General features: G+C 54.6%; 1 protein-coding gene across 7 annotated transcripts in view; it reads right to left on the bottom strand.

The window, feature by feature from the left end:
* Positions 1 to 16,787, bottom strand: part of DGKZ (diacylglycerol kinase zeta) — a 48,688-nt gene that overhangs the window by 20,819 nt on the left and 11,082 nt on the right. For 2 of the 7 annotated variants that reach the window (XM_037999443.2, XM_037999441.2), the window contains exon 1: positions 12,356 to 12,714. The exons of 2 other annotated variants lie outside the window; for them this stretch is intronic. In XM_037999443.2, the coding sequence (XP_037855371.1) occupies positions 12,356 to 12,516 (161 nt within the window). In that variant the 5' untranslated portion in view covers positions 12,517 to 12,714. Of the gene's footprint in view, positions 1 to 12,355; positions 12,715 to 14,576; positions 14,894 to 16,787 lie in introns of those variants that run through there. 3 more of the 7 variants (XM_037999440.2, XM_073016872.1, XM_073016880.1) reach the window with 3 other exon arrangements.

The raw sequence follows: 16,787 nt of genomic DNA on the forward strand, positions 1-16,787 counted from the left end.
CACTCCAGTCTGGGCCACAGAATGAGACTCTGTCTCAAAATAAATAAATAAATAAATAAATAAACCATGTCAATGAACTTTTCACTGGACTACCTTGCATTTTGAATTTTGTGACATCAAGCACTGGTCACTGGTGCTTGACGTTACAAAATTTGATGTTACCGATTTACTGAGTTATGCAGATCTTCCAAATGGTGACACATTTTATTTTATTTTATTTTTTATTTTTATTTTTTGAGATGGAGTCTGGCTCTTGTTACCCAGGCTGGAGTGCAATGGCGCAATCTCAGCTCACTGCAACCTCAGTCTCCCAGGCTCAACTGATTCTCCTGTCTCAGCCTCCCGAGTAGCTGGGATTACAGGCATGGGCCACCACACTCGGCTAATTTTTTTATTTTTATTTTTAGTATAAACGGGGTTTCACCATATTGTCCGGGCTGACCTCGAACTCCTGACCTCGTGATCCGCCCGCCTTGGCCTCCTAAAGTGCTGGGATTACAGGCGTGAACCACCGCACCTGGCCTTATTTTATTTTATTATTATTTTTTTGAGACAGAGTCTTGCTCTGTCGCCCAGGCTGGAGTGCAGTGTTGCGATCTCAGCTCACTGCAACCTCCTCCCAGGTTCAAGCAATTCTCCTGCCTCAGTCTCCCGAATTGCTGGGATTACAGGTGTGTGCCATCACATCCAGCTAATTTTTGTATTTTTAGTAGAGATGGGGTTTCACCATGTTGGCCAGGCTGCTCTCAAATTCCTGACCTCAGGTGATCTGCCTGCCTCAGCCTCCCAAAGTGCTGGGATTACAGGTGTGAGCCTCCACCCCTGGCCCAAATGTTATTATATAATACCAAAAATCACACCAACTTTACTACTGATCTCATCAGAAAAATTTTAAGTCCAAGGAAGCTGTCAGGCTCTAGGAAGTGAATAAAAAGGTTTCTAAAATTCTCATTTTTGTTCAAAAGCTCAAATTCTATCATTGGCAACAAATATTTTATTAATTTATTTATTTTAAAAAAATAAATATAGAGATGAGGTCTCTTGTGTTGCCCAAGCTGGTCTTGAACCCCTGGGCTCAAGTGATCCTCCTGCCTCGGCCTCCCAAAGTGATAGGATTACAGATATGAGCCATGGTGGCCCATGCCTGGCAACAAATAGTGATACCGTTTTGGAAGTGACAAACTCATGTCATTCACTTTTGAGAAAATGTCTGCCAAATACCTATATCTGACTAGTTTGTCTATCAGGTGTCCAAGTACAAATGGTGTTTTTTTTTTTTTGGCGGAGTCTTGCTCTGTTGCCCAGGCTGGAGTGCAGTGGCACTATCTCGGCTCACTGCAAGTTCCGCCTCCTGGGTTCACTCCATTCTCCTGCCTCAGCCTCCCGAGTAGCTGGGACTACAGGCGCCCGCCACCACGCCCGGCTAATTTTTTGTATTTTTTTTAAGTAAAGACAGGGTTTCACCGTGTTAGCCAGGATGGTCTCGATCTCCTGACCTCGTGATCCGCCTGCCTTGGCCTCCCAAAGTGCTGTGATTACAGGCGTGAGCCACCGCGCCCAGCCCCAAATGGTGTTCTTTTTTTTTTTTTTTTTTTTGAGACAGAGTCTCGCTCTGTTGCCCAGGCTAGAGTGCAGTGGCCGGATCTCAGCTCACTGCAAGCTCCGCCTCCCCAGTTTACGCCATTCTCCTGCCTCAGCCTCCCGATTAGCTGGGACTACAGCCGCCCGCCACCTTGAGGGCCCGGCTAGTTTTTTGTTTTTTTGTTTTTTTGTTTTTTTTTTGAGACGGAGTCTTGCTCTGTTGCCCAGGCTGGAGTGCAGTGGCTGGATCTCAGCTCACTGCAAGCTCCGCCTCCCTGGTTTACGCCATTCTCCTGCCTCAGCCTCCCCAGCAGCTGGGACTACAGGCGCCCGCCACCTCGCCCGGCTAGTTTTTGTATTTTTTAGTAGAGACGGGGTTTCACCATGTTAGCCAGGATGGTCTCGATCTCCTGACCTCGTGATCTGCCCGTCTCGGCCTCCCAAAGTGCTGGGATTACAGGCTTGAGCCACCGCGCCCGGCCCAAATGGTGTTCTTAAAAGAAGCACCTAGTACAGCTTACAACTCCACCAAGTAAGAGCTTTTCCTCATCACAGTTTGGTTTGCAGCAAAGGTGCCTTATGTATATTTCATATTCCTTCATGCAAAATATCAGAAGGTATAGGTACGCAAGGATCTAGACTTTATAACATTAATGATCTTCACTACTTTTAAAGAAATGTACGTATGCAGTAAGGACTCTGATGTTGGGGCCCCTGCCTAGATATGCGCTGAGGGGCCAGCACTTTCACCCACCACTGCTTTTGTGTCATCAGCACAGCAAAGAAAAGGCAGGAACCAGAGTAGCTCTGAAAATAGTTTTGACTTTATCAAATCCCTGAAATGGGTCAGGGCACCCCCTGGACCATACTTTGAGACCACTGAATCAGAGACAATCTGCCTCCTCCACCCCAGCAGACGTGGCTCCTGTGGTGTGGCACTAACAACCTCCTGTGCTGTGACACAAAGCCTTGGTTCTAACCAAGCCAACCTATTCTCTGTGCCCCAATCTGGCTGTGCCCGGCTTACTGCTGTGCTGCCGCACCTGGCACACCTTCTGCCCCGAATTCTGGCCTCCCTCTACCTGATAAGCAGCTGCCTGCTCACAGCCGATGACACACCCCTCCTACTCACAGCTCCGCACTGCCCATTCGGCTCCCCTGCCACTAGAGCCCTGGGAGGCCTGCTTCTTTCAGCCCACAAGCCTGCTCCTCCACCAGACCGCGAGCTCCTGGGGGGCCGGGGCCAGGTCTAGCACATCTGGGCACGCCCGGCATGGTGCCTGGCAGTGAGTCCAGCGTTTACTGCTGATAAGCGCAGGAGGAAAGAGCAGGGAATTCCACGGGGGACGGGCCGGCGCCTTAAGGGAACAGAAGGGCTTCTTCTACCTTGCGTAACCACATGCAAGGGCTGACCACAGGCTCCAGCTGGCTCAGGCCACTTCTCTTTGTTGGGTACAAGGGGATGGCAACAGCCTTGGTTTGGGTGGCGACCTTCCTCTCCTCTCTAGAGGACCCCAAGAGTGACACCTAGAGGCCGCTTTCTGGGCTGGGTGCTATCACCGGCTCTGTGTCCCCCATGGCTTTCTCATGAAAACTAGATAGTAGGTTTGGTGACATGAAGTCACAAGGGGAGGGTGGTGGGCAAGGAAGGGGGAGGAGGGGCTGTCTCAGAGGCTTGGGGGCTGGGCCGGGACCCTGGGCTGGCCTGAGCTCCTTGGTGAAATACCCCCAGTCTCTTCTTTCACATCCTGAGTCCCTGACTCAGCCCCTGCTAGGCCTCAAAGAGATGCTTGTGCAAACCTGCTCATTCCTTTAGAGCCTCCCTCCAAGCCAGACCCCCGCTGCCACCAGAATTCATCCTAACGCACCCAATCACCTTTTACTGATTCTCCCGTCAGCTGAGCAAAACGCAGACCTGGGGCTGGCAGGCAACAGGCCTCTCAGCCTCCTCTCTGCTCTTTCATATTTTTAATGCTGTATTTGACACTTACATAACTCACTCCATCAGACACTACTCTAAGTGTTTTACAAATAGTAAGCTATGAATCCTCCTTAGTCGGTATTATCCCCATGAACCATATCCTCATATTACAGATGAGGAAACTGAGAGACAAGGCGGTTAAGTCACTTGCCTGAGGTTGTGCAGCTAACACGTGGCAGTGCTGGGGTTTGAACTCAGTAGTGTTTTCCACAGCACACACCCTCAACCCCTCAGGCTCCACCCTCGATGCTTCTGGCAAACAAAACACCGCAGGTCCCTTTTCCACGTGGCACCGTGTGGCATCCGGTGGTCTCCCTACCTGGAATACCACTCCCCTCTCTGCTCAGTGAATTCTCCCTCATGGTTCTCCTCTCAAACCCTGGGCCAACAGCACTAATGTGCAAGTCTGCGTCCCCAGCCAGGCTGTGAGCCCCAGGGCCTCACTTGCTTCTAATGGCATCCCCAGAGTGTAGAAGTGCCGGGTGTGGTCTGAAGAGTGAGTGGAGGGAACGGCACATGGTCCGGACTCAGCCTCATGGATCCTGCTGACAGCACAGGCTTCAGGCTGGCATAGCACCCCAGCAGCGGGCCAGCTCCTGAGAACTTCCTGCTGCACTGGGTGGACAAATCTGGTCTGGGCTGAGCTCTGGTGTCTCAGAGGCAACACTGAAACCGATCCCTGATGGGAATGCCGATATGTCTCCCTTAGTCTCCCAAAGGGGCCCCTTTGTTACAAACCCTCGCGGGCCCCCACTCTTCTATGGTGACCGTCCCCTGTCCTTGCCTTCTCCTGTGTCTGCAGAGGGCTCCCATTCTCCATCTGTTAGGAGAAGCATTTCCCCCTCCTTCCCTCATTCAATATTAACACCCTGGCCGGGCGCCGTGACTCACGCCTGTAATCCCAGCATTTTGGGAGGCTGAGGCAGGCGGATCACCTGAGGTCGGGAGCTCAAGACCAGCCTGACTAACATGGAGAAACCCTATCTCTACTAAAAATACAAAATTAGCTAGGCATGGTGGCGCATGCCTGTAATCCCAGCTACTTGGGAGGCTGAGGCAGGAGAATCGCTTGAACCTGGGAGGCGGAGGTTGTGGTGAGCCGAGATCGTGCCATTGCACTCCAGTCTGGACAACAAGAGCGAAACTCCGTCTCAAAAAAAGAAAAAAAAAAAAAAAATTAACACCTCCCCCACCCAACTTTCTGACCATGTTGCTCCCTTCCCCATTGGCCCCCAGGGCCCCAGCCCACTCTCCAGGCTTCCACACTACTCATCCAGGGGACAAAGGTCTTCACAGTGGGTTTAGCTTCAAAGGCCCAGAGGATCTGCCTCTGACCAGCTACGTGACCTCAAGCTAGGCCTTTTAACCTGCCTGAGCCTCAATGTCCTGATCTGATAAATAAGGCTAACGCCCACCCTCCTCTCTCTCAAGGGATCGTTGCAGGTTTGAAGGAGAAAGTGTTTGTTCCTGGGAAACAATTCCCTAGTTTACCAAACGTTTAAAGAAAGAAAATAACCCCAGAGGCCTAAAAATTAGGACAACTACTTTGGAGCACAACTTGGCAACATCTGTCTATCTGAAAACACACACGCCCTGTGTGCAGGCACTGGCGAAGAGAACACAGAGGGATCGTGATCGCTCGCAACAGCGAGAAACTGCAAACCACCAAGTGTCCGTCAACCATCCTGGGCAAATAGGCCGCTGTTACACAACGGAATTGGATGTGGAGGTTAAAATGGATCCATGAGAATTCATGTTTCGGATGGTTAAATCTCCAAATAATATCGAGGGGAAAAACTAAATGCAGAATATGCTTGGTATACCGTTTAAACCAGAGTAAAATCATACAAAACAGCACTGTATATTGCTAGCCATGCATACCTATGTAGGACAATTTTAAAAACAGGCACAAGAACATCACACACACCAAAATCAGAATTGTGGTTTCCTCCAGGGAGGACGACATGGGGGCCTCCATCTCTGTCTAAAGCAAATATGGCCTAATGCTAAGCTCCAACCAAGCTAGGCAGTAGGTGTCCCTTATTCTGGAAACTTTTATAATGGCAAGATATTTAATGTGTTAGGAAAAATTTCAAAATAATTTCTTAAAAAGACTCCAGAGGCTGGGCACAGTGGCTCAGGCCTGTAATCTCAGCAACTCAGGAGGCCAAGGTGGGAGGATCACTTAAGGCCAGGAGTTCAAGACCAACCTGGGCAACATAGCAGGACCTCGTCTCTACAAAAGAAAGAAAGAAAGAAAAAATGAGCCCAGTATGGTGGCCCCCACCTATAGTTCCTAGCTACTCGGGAGGCTGAGGTGGAAGGATTGCTTGAGCCTAGGGATTTGAAATTACAATGAGCTATGATTGTGCCACTGCACTCCAGCCTGGGTGACAGAGGGGGATCCTGTGTCCTACAAAAGACCCCTTGAGGGAGACCAGCCCCCTAGAGCTCCCTGGGCCTACCAGGGATGGTTTTGGCAGCCTGTCCCTCACCCCTTCAGGGCCCTCAGGGTGGAAGGAAGGTCTCCCCCAAGGGGATGCCTTCCGGAGGTAGGTGGGTGGTGACAGGCTGTGTCAATGGGGTGTCCGTGTGGGTTGGGGAGCAAGAACCAGCTTGCCCCCTTTCACAACCGCCCCCGCCTCTCTCTGTAAAATGTCAGCAAGCTGGGGAAGGGGGCGGAGAGACAGGCAAGCTGTTAACCCGCGAGATGCTGGGGCGTGGGCGGTGCGGGCCCAGGCTCCCAGACAGCTATTTTGGCATGTGCTGAGATGGGCTCATCCCTGGCAGGGGAGAGGCCTCTACGTGGGAGCTCTGAACTGGTGCTCTGCCAGGAGCAAGGGGAGGAGGTCTCAGTGTAGATGAGGAGGGTGCTGGGGCCCTGCCTCTCCTCTCTCAGACCTCTCACCATGAGGCACTGGGTGCGAGTGAAGCGATCCTCCCTCCCCGAGGCCAGCCACTGACCCCTGGGTGGTATGGGGGCTCCTCTGAGCATGTCCATTGGGCTTTAGACTCCCTACGCCCTTGAAGTAAGGAAAAAGATCAGACTTGTCCTCCACTCCAGACACAGCCAGGAAGCCAGATGACGACGGGCTCACAGCCCCAGTCTCTTTACCAAGGGTCTCTCCCAGTCCACCCTGCTCCCCCTGACTCGAGGGATCTCGGTGGCCATTCTCCCTTGGGGTCCAGGTCAGATTATCTCATGTGTCTCACACCATTGGCACAGGAAGCAAAGACCTTTCACTAAACCCCAAGGAGCACTCAAGCCTCTTCTTAGGTCTTCCCAGTTTAGGGATGGCAAATAATAGAAGAAAAGAGTACTCCTAAGCAGAGCGGCCCAGCATCATGAGAAGATCCTTGGGCTCAGCTCCAGTGCGAGCTGGGGGATCCTGGCTAGGCCCCTGACCTTTCTGAGCCTTGGTTTTCTTATCTGCAAAATGGGAATCAAACCAACTACAAAGATGTTATGAAGATCACATGAAACTGATGAGTTTACAAGCTTCTGGCAGCTGTTAATCACCAAAGACAGAGGAGCTGGAACGCCACTCCTGTCTCTTCAGCCTCTCCCTTCCCTCCCCTGCCACAGAGCCCTTGGTCTCACTCAAACCTACTCTCCCAACCTAACCACGTCTCTGGTGTTTCAGTGAGGAAAGGGGTGAAGAGGAAAGATGGCAGAATGATAGCTCTTCCAGGGCATTTGGTTACTGTTTTGGCTTACCCTCCACATCTGTGACGCAAGGGCCAGCCAAGTCCTGTGCTGAGACCCACACTGCAGGCCGGATGTGGGCTGACCCCAACACGGAACAGAGGAGAGCCAAGGAGAGCAAGGAATGAGTGCCTGGCACTGCCCAGGGGTGGCCCAGGAACTCGGGGAGCGGGAGAACCTAGTCGCAGGTGCAGCAGATCCCGCTTCCTGCACACACTGCCCCCGCAGCTGACCTAGAGGGCTGTTCAAGGAGGAGGCAGAGGGGGCAGGGAGGAGAGGTGGTCAGGCTGCTCCAGGGTCCTGTGATGAGTCCTGTGGAAACCCAGCGTGGGAGTCCCAGATGACCCAGGCTAGCTGCGAGACCTTGGCTAAGTCAAGGCCACCTGGCTGTGCCTGGGCCTCAGGGGACGGGAGAGGTGGGGCCAGGTGGCTGGAGGCACCCACCCAGCCTGCCCTGGGCCGTGCTGACTGGCTCCGCCCGGCAGCTAGAGCGGCAGGTAACCACCAGCCAGTGCCTGTGAGTCCCCATGGGCATGTGGACTGGCAGAAGGAGAAGCTCATCGCCCACCGGCCTCCCACAATGGCAGCTGTCGCCCCCTTGTGTCGCTCCAGTGGCACTGCAGGGCAGTCTCCAGGGGCTGCTTCCACACCTCCCAACTCTCTCCTGCCTTAATGTGGGTGGAAGGGCTCCGAATCCCTGCTTCTCCGAGGGGCCTGCACGGCCTGAGACTCAGGGCTAACCTACGCCCCCACTTCCTCCTCTGCCCAGGGGGCCACTGGCGAATTCTGGAGAGGCCTTCAGAGAGCCAAGGAGGGCAGGCCCGTTTCTCTCACTCTCCCCCAACCCAGATGCCTGGAGCCTCAGCTTTCTCTCACCAGGGGTCACTTAGTCCTTCCTCTATCCTTGCCTTAAGGGACACCAACTCTCGTGCTCCTGTGCCAACCGAGAATCCTGGGCAGCTCCACATCCCAGGATCTGACCTTTTTGGAGTATGGCATGGAGACAAAATGACAAGAATTGCCATTCCCTCCCCTGACAGCATTTGGCACAGAGGGAGACTGTGAGGATTCTACCCTGGGTCCCCAGCTGGGGCCAGCTCTATACTCTGGCACCTGACCTTGTGTGGGGAGCAAACATGGTGAGATGAACGCAGCTTGGCCACTGAGGCCCATTTTTCTTTCCCAAACTGGCTGGAACCCAAGGATTCTAGGTTGTCCCCGCCTCCCACAGCAACCTGGGCTGCTCCCAGCATTAGCCGGGGGGAGACAAACCACTCAGAGGTTTTCTTTCGCTCCCAGACACCCTGGCGCCATAGACAGGGTTCTCACCTCTGTGCAAGAGGCCTCCCTCAACACATCCCTCCCCATTCATTGCAGAACCAACCCAAACGGGGGCTGCTTCTGCTCAGGCACCCGCTGGGCACCCTCTGCAGCCCTGACTTCAGGGCTGTGCTCGCTGGGGCTGTGTGGCAGTGCCTCTAAATGGGACCCATTGTCTCACACTGGTTCTGCAGGTGTGCCTCCTGCCCGCTGGGAGCTTGTGACTTTGAGCACTGTGAAGGGCAGGGGATGGCAGCACAGAGGCTCAGGCTCCCAGGGCTCTGAGGCCAAGACTCCTTATGTCTACATGTGTGAGGTGCCAGGTAATTTCTGATGCCCCTGGGGTGCAAAACCAGCTAATCCACAAGCCCTGTGACCTGCCAGGATCAGGCTGCTGGGACCAGGCCAGAGGATAGGCAGGTCCTCCTTCCTGGTGGGTCCTGGAGGAGAAGACAGAGTCCACTTCTCTCCCACTCCTGGCTGCCCGATCCTTAGGGTCAACAGAAGCTTCAGTGGAAAGGTCCTGCCTGCCCTCTGCTCAGGAGAGAGGAGAAACAAATACCCTGGGATCAGAGTAGGGCCTGTACCTCCTCTCCTCCTCCTCCTCAGGGAGGAGACTCATGGTTCCGGCAAGAAGTAAGGTGGGATGGAGTTGGGGTGGGAGGAATCCACAAGCTGGGGAGAATCATGGCTCACTGAGCTAAAAAAAAAAAAAAAAAAAAAAAGAGATGGCAAGCTGCCCCCCAGATTCTGAGAGGATGATGCCAGTTGTGTGGGGCAGAGATGGACTTTAAGGAAAAGCCTCTTTCAGCCCCACAGGGGCTGCCATTCAGAGACTGTCCTACCCAGAGGGGCCAGGATGGCAAACATGTGGCCCATGTGCCATCAAGACTCCCTGCCAAGCCCACAGCAGACACTGCTAATTGTTCATGGAACTCTCCCCATGAACCAGGGTCTGCATGCAGAATTCTCCACCTGGCTTCAGCAGCCACTGCCGACCTAGTTGTTACCCTTGATCTTCCCGTCGGGTCCCTCAGCCCCAAGGGTGGATGTGTGTATGTGGGTTGGGTGGGGTGGGGAGGCGGCGGGATGGGGGACATGCAGAGGGTGGACGTCAGGGGAGAGGCAAGAGCTAGGTTAAGAGCCAGGTTAAGAGCCAGCATGGAGCTGGGATAAGATGAAGGGCTGATTTCACATGGGGCTTTGAGGACTTTTACCTGAGGCTGCAACAAACAAACAAAGGTAGCAGGACCAGCTAAGCAGCATTGGAGGGGGCAGAACCCAGAGCAGGTGTACTATTCCACACTTCCACATGTCTGCCCCCAGCCCCCACCCCTTGGCCCCATCAAGTCAAGGGGAAGGAGGCCAGCCTCAGTGAACTCCCAGGCCTGCCAGGAGAAAGCGTTTTCCCTTGCTGCTGTCTGCCTGACACTACTGGGTTCTCTGAATGTGTACATTTCTGACGGCCCTACTATCCCCAGCACAGTGCTCCCAAACAAGGGACACTCCTTACATGCTTCCAGAGGTGCTGCTGAATTTTCTTTCCTCACATCAGGCATCCTGTAGGAGCACTTACACTCCCCAGGGTGACGGACGACTGTGCTTCTCAAACTTGGTGGGACATCAGAACCACCTGGGAAGCTTTAAACAATGGCCAGGCCCCACCTCCAGACCTGATGGGTCAGACACGCCAAGGGTAAGATCTAGGAATCTGTATTTCTTAAAGCTCCCTTGGCCACTGTGATGTTCCATTTGGGATCCTGGTATAGAGAAAGGGGTGTGGATTTTGGAATCACACCAACTTGACTTCAAATCCTATCTCTACCTCTTCCTTGCTATGTGACTCTGGGCAAATCCCCTCTGACTGTGTTTCTTTCATCTATAAAAACGGACAAACAGGCCAGGTGCGGTGGCTCACACCTGTAATCCTAGCACTTTGGGAGTCCGAGGTAGGAGGACTGCTTGAGGCCAGGAATTCAAGACCAGCCTGGGCAATGCTGTGTGAGATCTCATCTCTACAAAAAATTGTTTTTTTTTTTTTTTACAAAAGGAAGAATACCACCTACCCTGCTTATTTTAAAGAATTACATAAAGGTATCTGTTGGTTCTCTGGTTTCTTGTTCTTCCTCCCGCATGTGCTCATCCCTATGCCCACAAACCTGTGCCCTTCAGAAGGGGCACAGCCACAGGTCATAAGAACCCAACACTTGATACCCTGTGGGCAGCAACAGGAAGCCTCTGGTGGCGCCCCTCCCTCCCCCTGCAGAGCCTGTGAACACTGGAGGCTACATCCTGCAGAGCTGGGTGTAAACTGCTCCATCTTGCAGGGCTGTGGGTGACAAAACAGAGCTACTGGAAGTTTCACTCCCTGCCCTGTTTTATATGACGTTGAAGCCTGCGTGGTAACACAGGAGCCCACGGAGCTCCATCTGCCAGTGTAAGAATCCAGATCTGTGCTCAGAGACAGACTGCAGGTGCAAAGAGCGGGCCCTGGCCCAGGTAAGGCAGGTGGAGGGCACAGGTCAGCATCACGAGTATGCCAGCCCACACGACAGGAGAAAACCGCCCATGTTATTGGTGGGTAAAGTCTACCCGGAGAAGGGGCAGGGCAAAGCTAGGGGCGGGGTGGAGGTGAATGCCACCAAGTCTGGGCAGCTGCAGAAAACTGAGAGGGAGGCCTTGGGCAGACTCCAAGTGGTCAGAGTTCAGTCTGAGGTGGTTCTGGGGTCCTTGGCTGATTGGCTGCAAGTTCCTTGGCCACCAGGGAAGGGCAGGGATAGGTCAGGAAGCAGCACAGGGAGCCAGGTCAGGTACTCCTGGGGCCTCACGTCCCTTACCTTACACCAGCGCTGCGAGGGCAGGAGGTGGCTCACCACCAAGAGCAGTACACTTGCCATGCACTCAGTCTTTCCACACCCTCCCCCCAGTTCCCAGCTAGAGTCCTGGTCAAAGCTCTGTCACAGGCACAAGATGGTGACATTTGGAGTGCTGCGGAAGGGGTCAAGATGAAGCTTGAACAGCCAGCACAGATTCCAGAGTCCAGCCCACCTCATCCCTTTCCTAGCATGGGCTGGAAGAAGGTGGAGGGAGACATGCTGCCTGCCTAGCAGAGGGATGGGCTGGGGTCTCTCTGCTAAATAAGAGCAAGGTAGGGCAGATGATCAGGCACCCCCAACCCCAAGGAGAGGCTTAACATGTTGAACAATTAAACCAGTGACCAGAGCTTGGGGACAAGCCATGTGTAGTGACGGTATCAACGGGGCTACATTCTGTAGATGCTACACAGTGGTGGTAGGCAACCGGGTCCCATGAAAGTCCAAAGGACGGTGTGATCTCCATCTCAGTGGTGCCAGGAGGCGCAGAGAGGCCCTGTTCTATCCGTGCCAAGAAGGTGTGGGTGACCAGTCCTGGGGGCCCTACCTCCTTGTGCCGCGAAGGCTGGGGTGATTCCATCTGCCTGCTGGAGGGCTGGGAGCCTACCCTGCCACGGTACTACACATGAGGCGCACTAGACTGCCAGCGCCAGGGAATTACCCCCCACCCGGTGGCAGTGCCAAGCCGACCGATCCCGCCCGTATCCCGGCCCTGGGGGATGACCCCCAGTGGGTGCCCACGCCAAGACGGCTCGTGCCGCCGGTGCCAGCGTCTCCCCGACTCGGTGTCAGTACCGAAGTGGCCCAGACCGCCAGTGGCCGAGTGATGTCCCCCGCTGCGGGCGCGGTAACCTGCCGGTGCCTCGGTGCCTACCCCGCCGCCGCCCCGCTCACCTGTGCCCGAAGAGCCGCAGCCCCGGGAAGCGCCGCTTGTTGAGTCGCCGCGGCGCCTTGTCCGGCTCGGGACCGGCGTCGCGCTCGGAGCCGCTGGACGAGGCGGAAGCCGACTCGGAGTCGCTGCTCCGGGCCTCGGGGCTGCCGTCCCGCGGCTCCATCCGGCCCTAGCCCCGGCCGGCGGCGGGCCCGCGGGAGACGCCCATGCCGGGCCGGCGGCCGGGGCTCAGCACGCCCGCTCCGCGCCGCCCGCCACCGCCATGGCGCGCGCTCGCTCCGCCCGCCCCGCGCCGCGCGCACCCGCGCCCCACGCCCAGGTGCCCGGGAAGCGGCTGCCGCCGCCGCTCCAGGAAGTGCCGCCAGCCGCGGCCGCAGGACCCCGCATAGCTGGCCGGGCCGCTGCCTGCCCGCCGCCGAGCACGCCCCCTCCGCCGCGCGGTGGCACCGGGCCCGCAGCGCCCTCTGCCGGACGCCCGCTGCGCCGCAGCCCGCTGGGGCGGCCCGAGGGGCGGGGCGGCGAATGGGCGGGGCAGCAGAAAGCCCTGCCCCCAGCCCGGCCCGGCCCGCCTGGATAGGACTGAATCTCCCGGCCTAGCACACTCGCGTTGCGCGCACTCAGATGCTCAGTCTTTACTCCCCCGATCTCCCCGCTACCAAAGAACTGCACGCTCACAAGTGTACACCCGCGAGGGCTGCTGCCACCACCTCCCCTCCGCTCTCGCACACCCTGTGCCTACTCATAACCACTCACAATCTCCACCCATACCCACTTGGCTCCCCCAAATCGCACTCAGGGAAACAAAAGTCACACAGGGCTCCCCACGCACGCAGAGCAAACACATCCCTTAAACAATTATGCCCACTCATTACTCAAACGAACACTTCTCACCCCAGCCTCTCACATTCAGTGACCAGTCACTTAATGACTTGCACACACACCAACAAAGAACTCACAAGTTTCTCCTACAAAGTCATCCTTCCACAGCTGTTCACAATGGTTTCCAACCTTCTCACCCATGCCCAACACATCGCATTTTCCTGCTATAGATCTCCTATGCTACGGGAACAACCTGCACAGCCCTTACACACTCACAAATACTCACACAGAAGGACAACAGGTACCACACTCCCATTCACAAGCACACAGGCCCACACAGAACACACACCTTTCTCCTACATACAGATGCCCCCAGGACAATGGTTACCGGTTGCCACATCCCTCACACATATGCGTGTGTGTATGCACACACACTCCCATCCAGAAATATACCTCACATGCACACACAAAGACACTCCCCAATGCAGCCAAGGTCGTCCCCCTCCAGAAATGACAGCAATTGGAACCCAAGCAGTCACCTGTGGGGGCACAGCCATCACACACACCTGGGCTGTTTCTGATGGCCCCCGCAGGGCTGACGAAGGGAGGCCAGGAGCTGGGAAGCATGGTCTTCCACCTCCCCAAACCCTACCACCCTGCTGCCCGCACCAGCTGCCCACTATTTCTGTGTGCACGCCTCTCTGCCAAGCCACATCCTGTGTCACCTTCACTTTCATCCTCCCCCTTGGGTTCTGGCAGCCCATTTTCCAGCCTTAGTCAGCCACAAATAGCCAATGCTTGGGGCTGTGACCTGCGGGCAAGCCTGTGATTTTGAGGAAGAACCAGCACCCTGAGGCCCAGAACCCTCTCCCAGTTTCCTGCGAGTTGGGAGAAGGTCTGATCAGGGAGGTGGGGCTCCAGCCCTCCAGCCAGCAACTGGTGACAGGGTGGCCAGGAGGAGGGCAGATCAATCCCCAAGTGTGCCTGACAACTGGCCTCTGGGGTGCATGGGTCCCTTTGGGGAAGTTTCCCAATGGCTCTTACTCCAAGCTCTGAGAGAAGAGATCAGAGGCAACTGAAGACCCCACGGAGTCTCCACAAGGCCTTGCAACTGGGTCAGAAATCTCCAGCATCCAGTGCCACACTCCTGGGGGGGCTCCTCTTCCCAGATCCCCCCACTGATAGCTTGCTCAAATCCTGGCCTCTCTTGAGCTCAGTTCCCCCCCAGTCCAAACATCAGAGCTCCCTGCACCCTGCCAACAGCTCCTTTGCCCTGCTCTGTGCCTCTGCAGAGTGCCAGATGACAGATGAGTGACCCTACTTCTGTCACCCCCCATCTCAGATAAAAGGCTCATAGAGGGACAGAGGCCCCATGCCCACCCCCAGGCTACCCCTTGTACCTACTGTGTCTGGGGTGCCTCTGGTGGGATCTGTGGCACGTCCCAGGAGCGGTAGCGCCACATCTGCCTCAGTGCCCCCGACCGCTCCCCTTCTTCCGTCCCCAGCGCCTCCACTGGGCCCAGAGCTGAGGCCTCATTGCAGCTTCCCCCGGCACTGTGGCCAGCCCCCAGTGCGCTCATCCTGCCCGGCGACTCTCTTCCTCTTTCGGCACTTCCTGACGGGGGTGGGGTCGGGGGGGCCTGCTAGAGGCCGCTGGCTGCCCAAGCTGAGGACCACAGGCTCAGGGCTCATAGGCGCCTTCCGCTGGCTGGGGCCAGCTGCCGCGAAGAGCTGCACAGGAAAGCAAGGGGCAGGTGGGGACAAGCCCAGCCCAGCAGCCAGGAGGCAGCCACGGGGCTTGCTTGGGCTGGAATCTGCACCTGGGTTCCTGTGTGGTTTTCTTCTCCTTTTAACCTGTCTGATTTTCAACTCTTGGTCCTGCTGAGGTCTCCCACTTTATGAAAACTACCAGGTACAATGGCTGGGTGTGCCCAGCCCTCAAAGAGCGCTCTCTTCCTAGCACTTCTGTGTGCAGCATACCATCTTACATGGGACTGGGCATACAGGATGGTGGTGTAGAGAAATGAGCAATGAGGATGGAGCCTGGAGACATAGGCATGTGTCCTGTTCTGCCTCTTACCAGCTCTGTGTGGCCTGAATCAGGTCATAAACCTCTCAGAGTCCTCCACACAGCTTTTGGGACAAGGTAGGCTATAAACAAATAAACTAATGAATACCTGTGTCAGGGAGCTTTTCTGAGCCTCAGTTTTTCTCATCTGTAAAGTGGAGTAATAGGCCGGGCATGATGGCTCACACCTGTAATCCCAACACTTTGGGAGGCCGAGGTGGGCATATCACCTGAGCTCAGGAGTTCGAGACCAGTCTGGCTAACATGGTGAAACCCCATCTCTACTAAGAATACAAAAATTAGCTCATGGTGGTGGCAGGCATGTGTAATCACAGCTACTTGGGAGGCTGAGGCAGGAGAATCGTTTGAACCCAGAAGGTGGAGGTTGTGATAAGCCGAGATCATGCCATTGCCCTCTAGCCTGGGCAACAAGAGTGAGACACCGTCTCAAGAAAAAAAAAAAAAAAAAAGGAGTAATAATTGAGCTCATGGTGTTATCTGAGGAATAAAGAAGAGATAGGAAGGTTTACAAATTAATTCATTCAATAAATACTTATTGAATGCCTTCTGTGCATCAGGCACCATATCAGAGAGCATAGCTCTAAAAACAAGGAAGCAGGGCTCTATCCTCACAGAGCTTAGATTCTAGTGGGGAAAACATTCAGGAAACAAACAATCTGCATACGATATAACTTCAGCTAACAAGATGTGCCATAAAGATTGGGAGGCTGAGGCGGGTGCTTTACTTGAGGTCAGGAGTTTGAGACTAGCCTGGCCAATATGGTGAAACCCCCGTCTATTAAAAGTACAAAAATTAGCTGGGCATAGTGGTGGGCACCTGTAATCCCAGCTACTCTGGAGGCTGAGACAGGAGAATCATTTGAATTTGGGAGGCCGAGTTTGCAGTGAGCTGAAATCACACCACTGCACTCTAGCCTGGGCAACAGAGTGAGACTCTGTCTCAAAAAAAAAAAAAAAAAAGAAAGAAAGATGTGCTAATGTGCTATAAAGAAAAATGAAGCCAAAAGGAACAGAGAAGAGTGATGAGAGTGACTTAGGCAGGGGGATCAGGGGATCAGGGAGGGCCTCTCTGGGGAGCTGATATTTGAGAGCAGACCGAATGAATGGGGAGTGTGAGCTATGTGACTTACCTGGGAGAAATTCTAGGTGGAAGTGGAGTCAGAGCAAAGGCATGGAACAAGGAATGTACTTGTGTCTGGAGAACCGAAAAAAGGTCAGTGTGGCCAGCGAACAGGGAGCCAGGGGGACTGCTTTAGGAGCTGGAAAGATCTCCAGAGGCCAAACTGTGCTGGAGTTCGAGGCCATTGTGAGGATTTGGTAAATACACAGTAGGGCATATATTCACTCTTTATTCTTAGGACTGGTTCTAGGAAAGAAACTGTACCTTCCTCAAGCATTCTTTAATCACCCTGCTCTATAACTAGTTCTTTAGTTGTATATGTGTTTGTTACTGTGAATTTCTCGAGGACAGAAACAGCGTCAGTTCAGTTCAATAAACATTTATGCTACAGAACCCTTCAAGATGC

The sequence above is a fragment of the Chlorocebus sabaeus genome, chromosome 1 (assembly GCF_047675955.1).
Source record: "Chlorocebus sabaeus isolate Y175 chromosome 1, mChlSab1.0.hap1, whole genome shotgun sequence".
In the NCBI taxonomy this organism is placed as follows: Eukaryota; Metazoa; Chordata; class Mammalia; order Primates; family Cercopithecidae; genus Chlorocebus; species Chlorocebus sabaeus.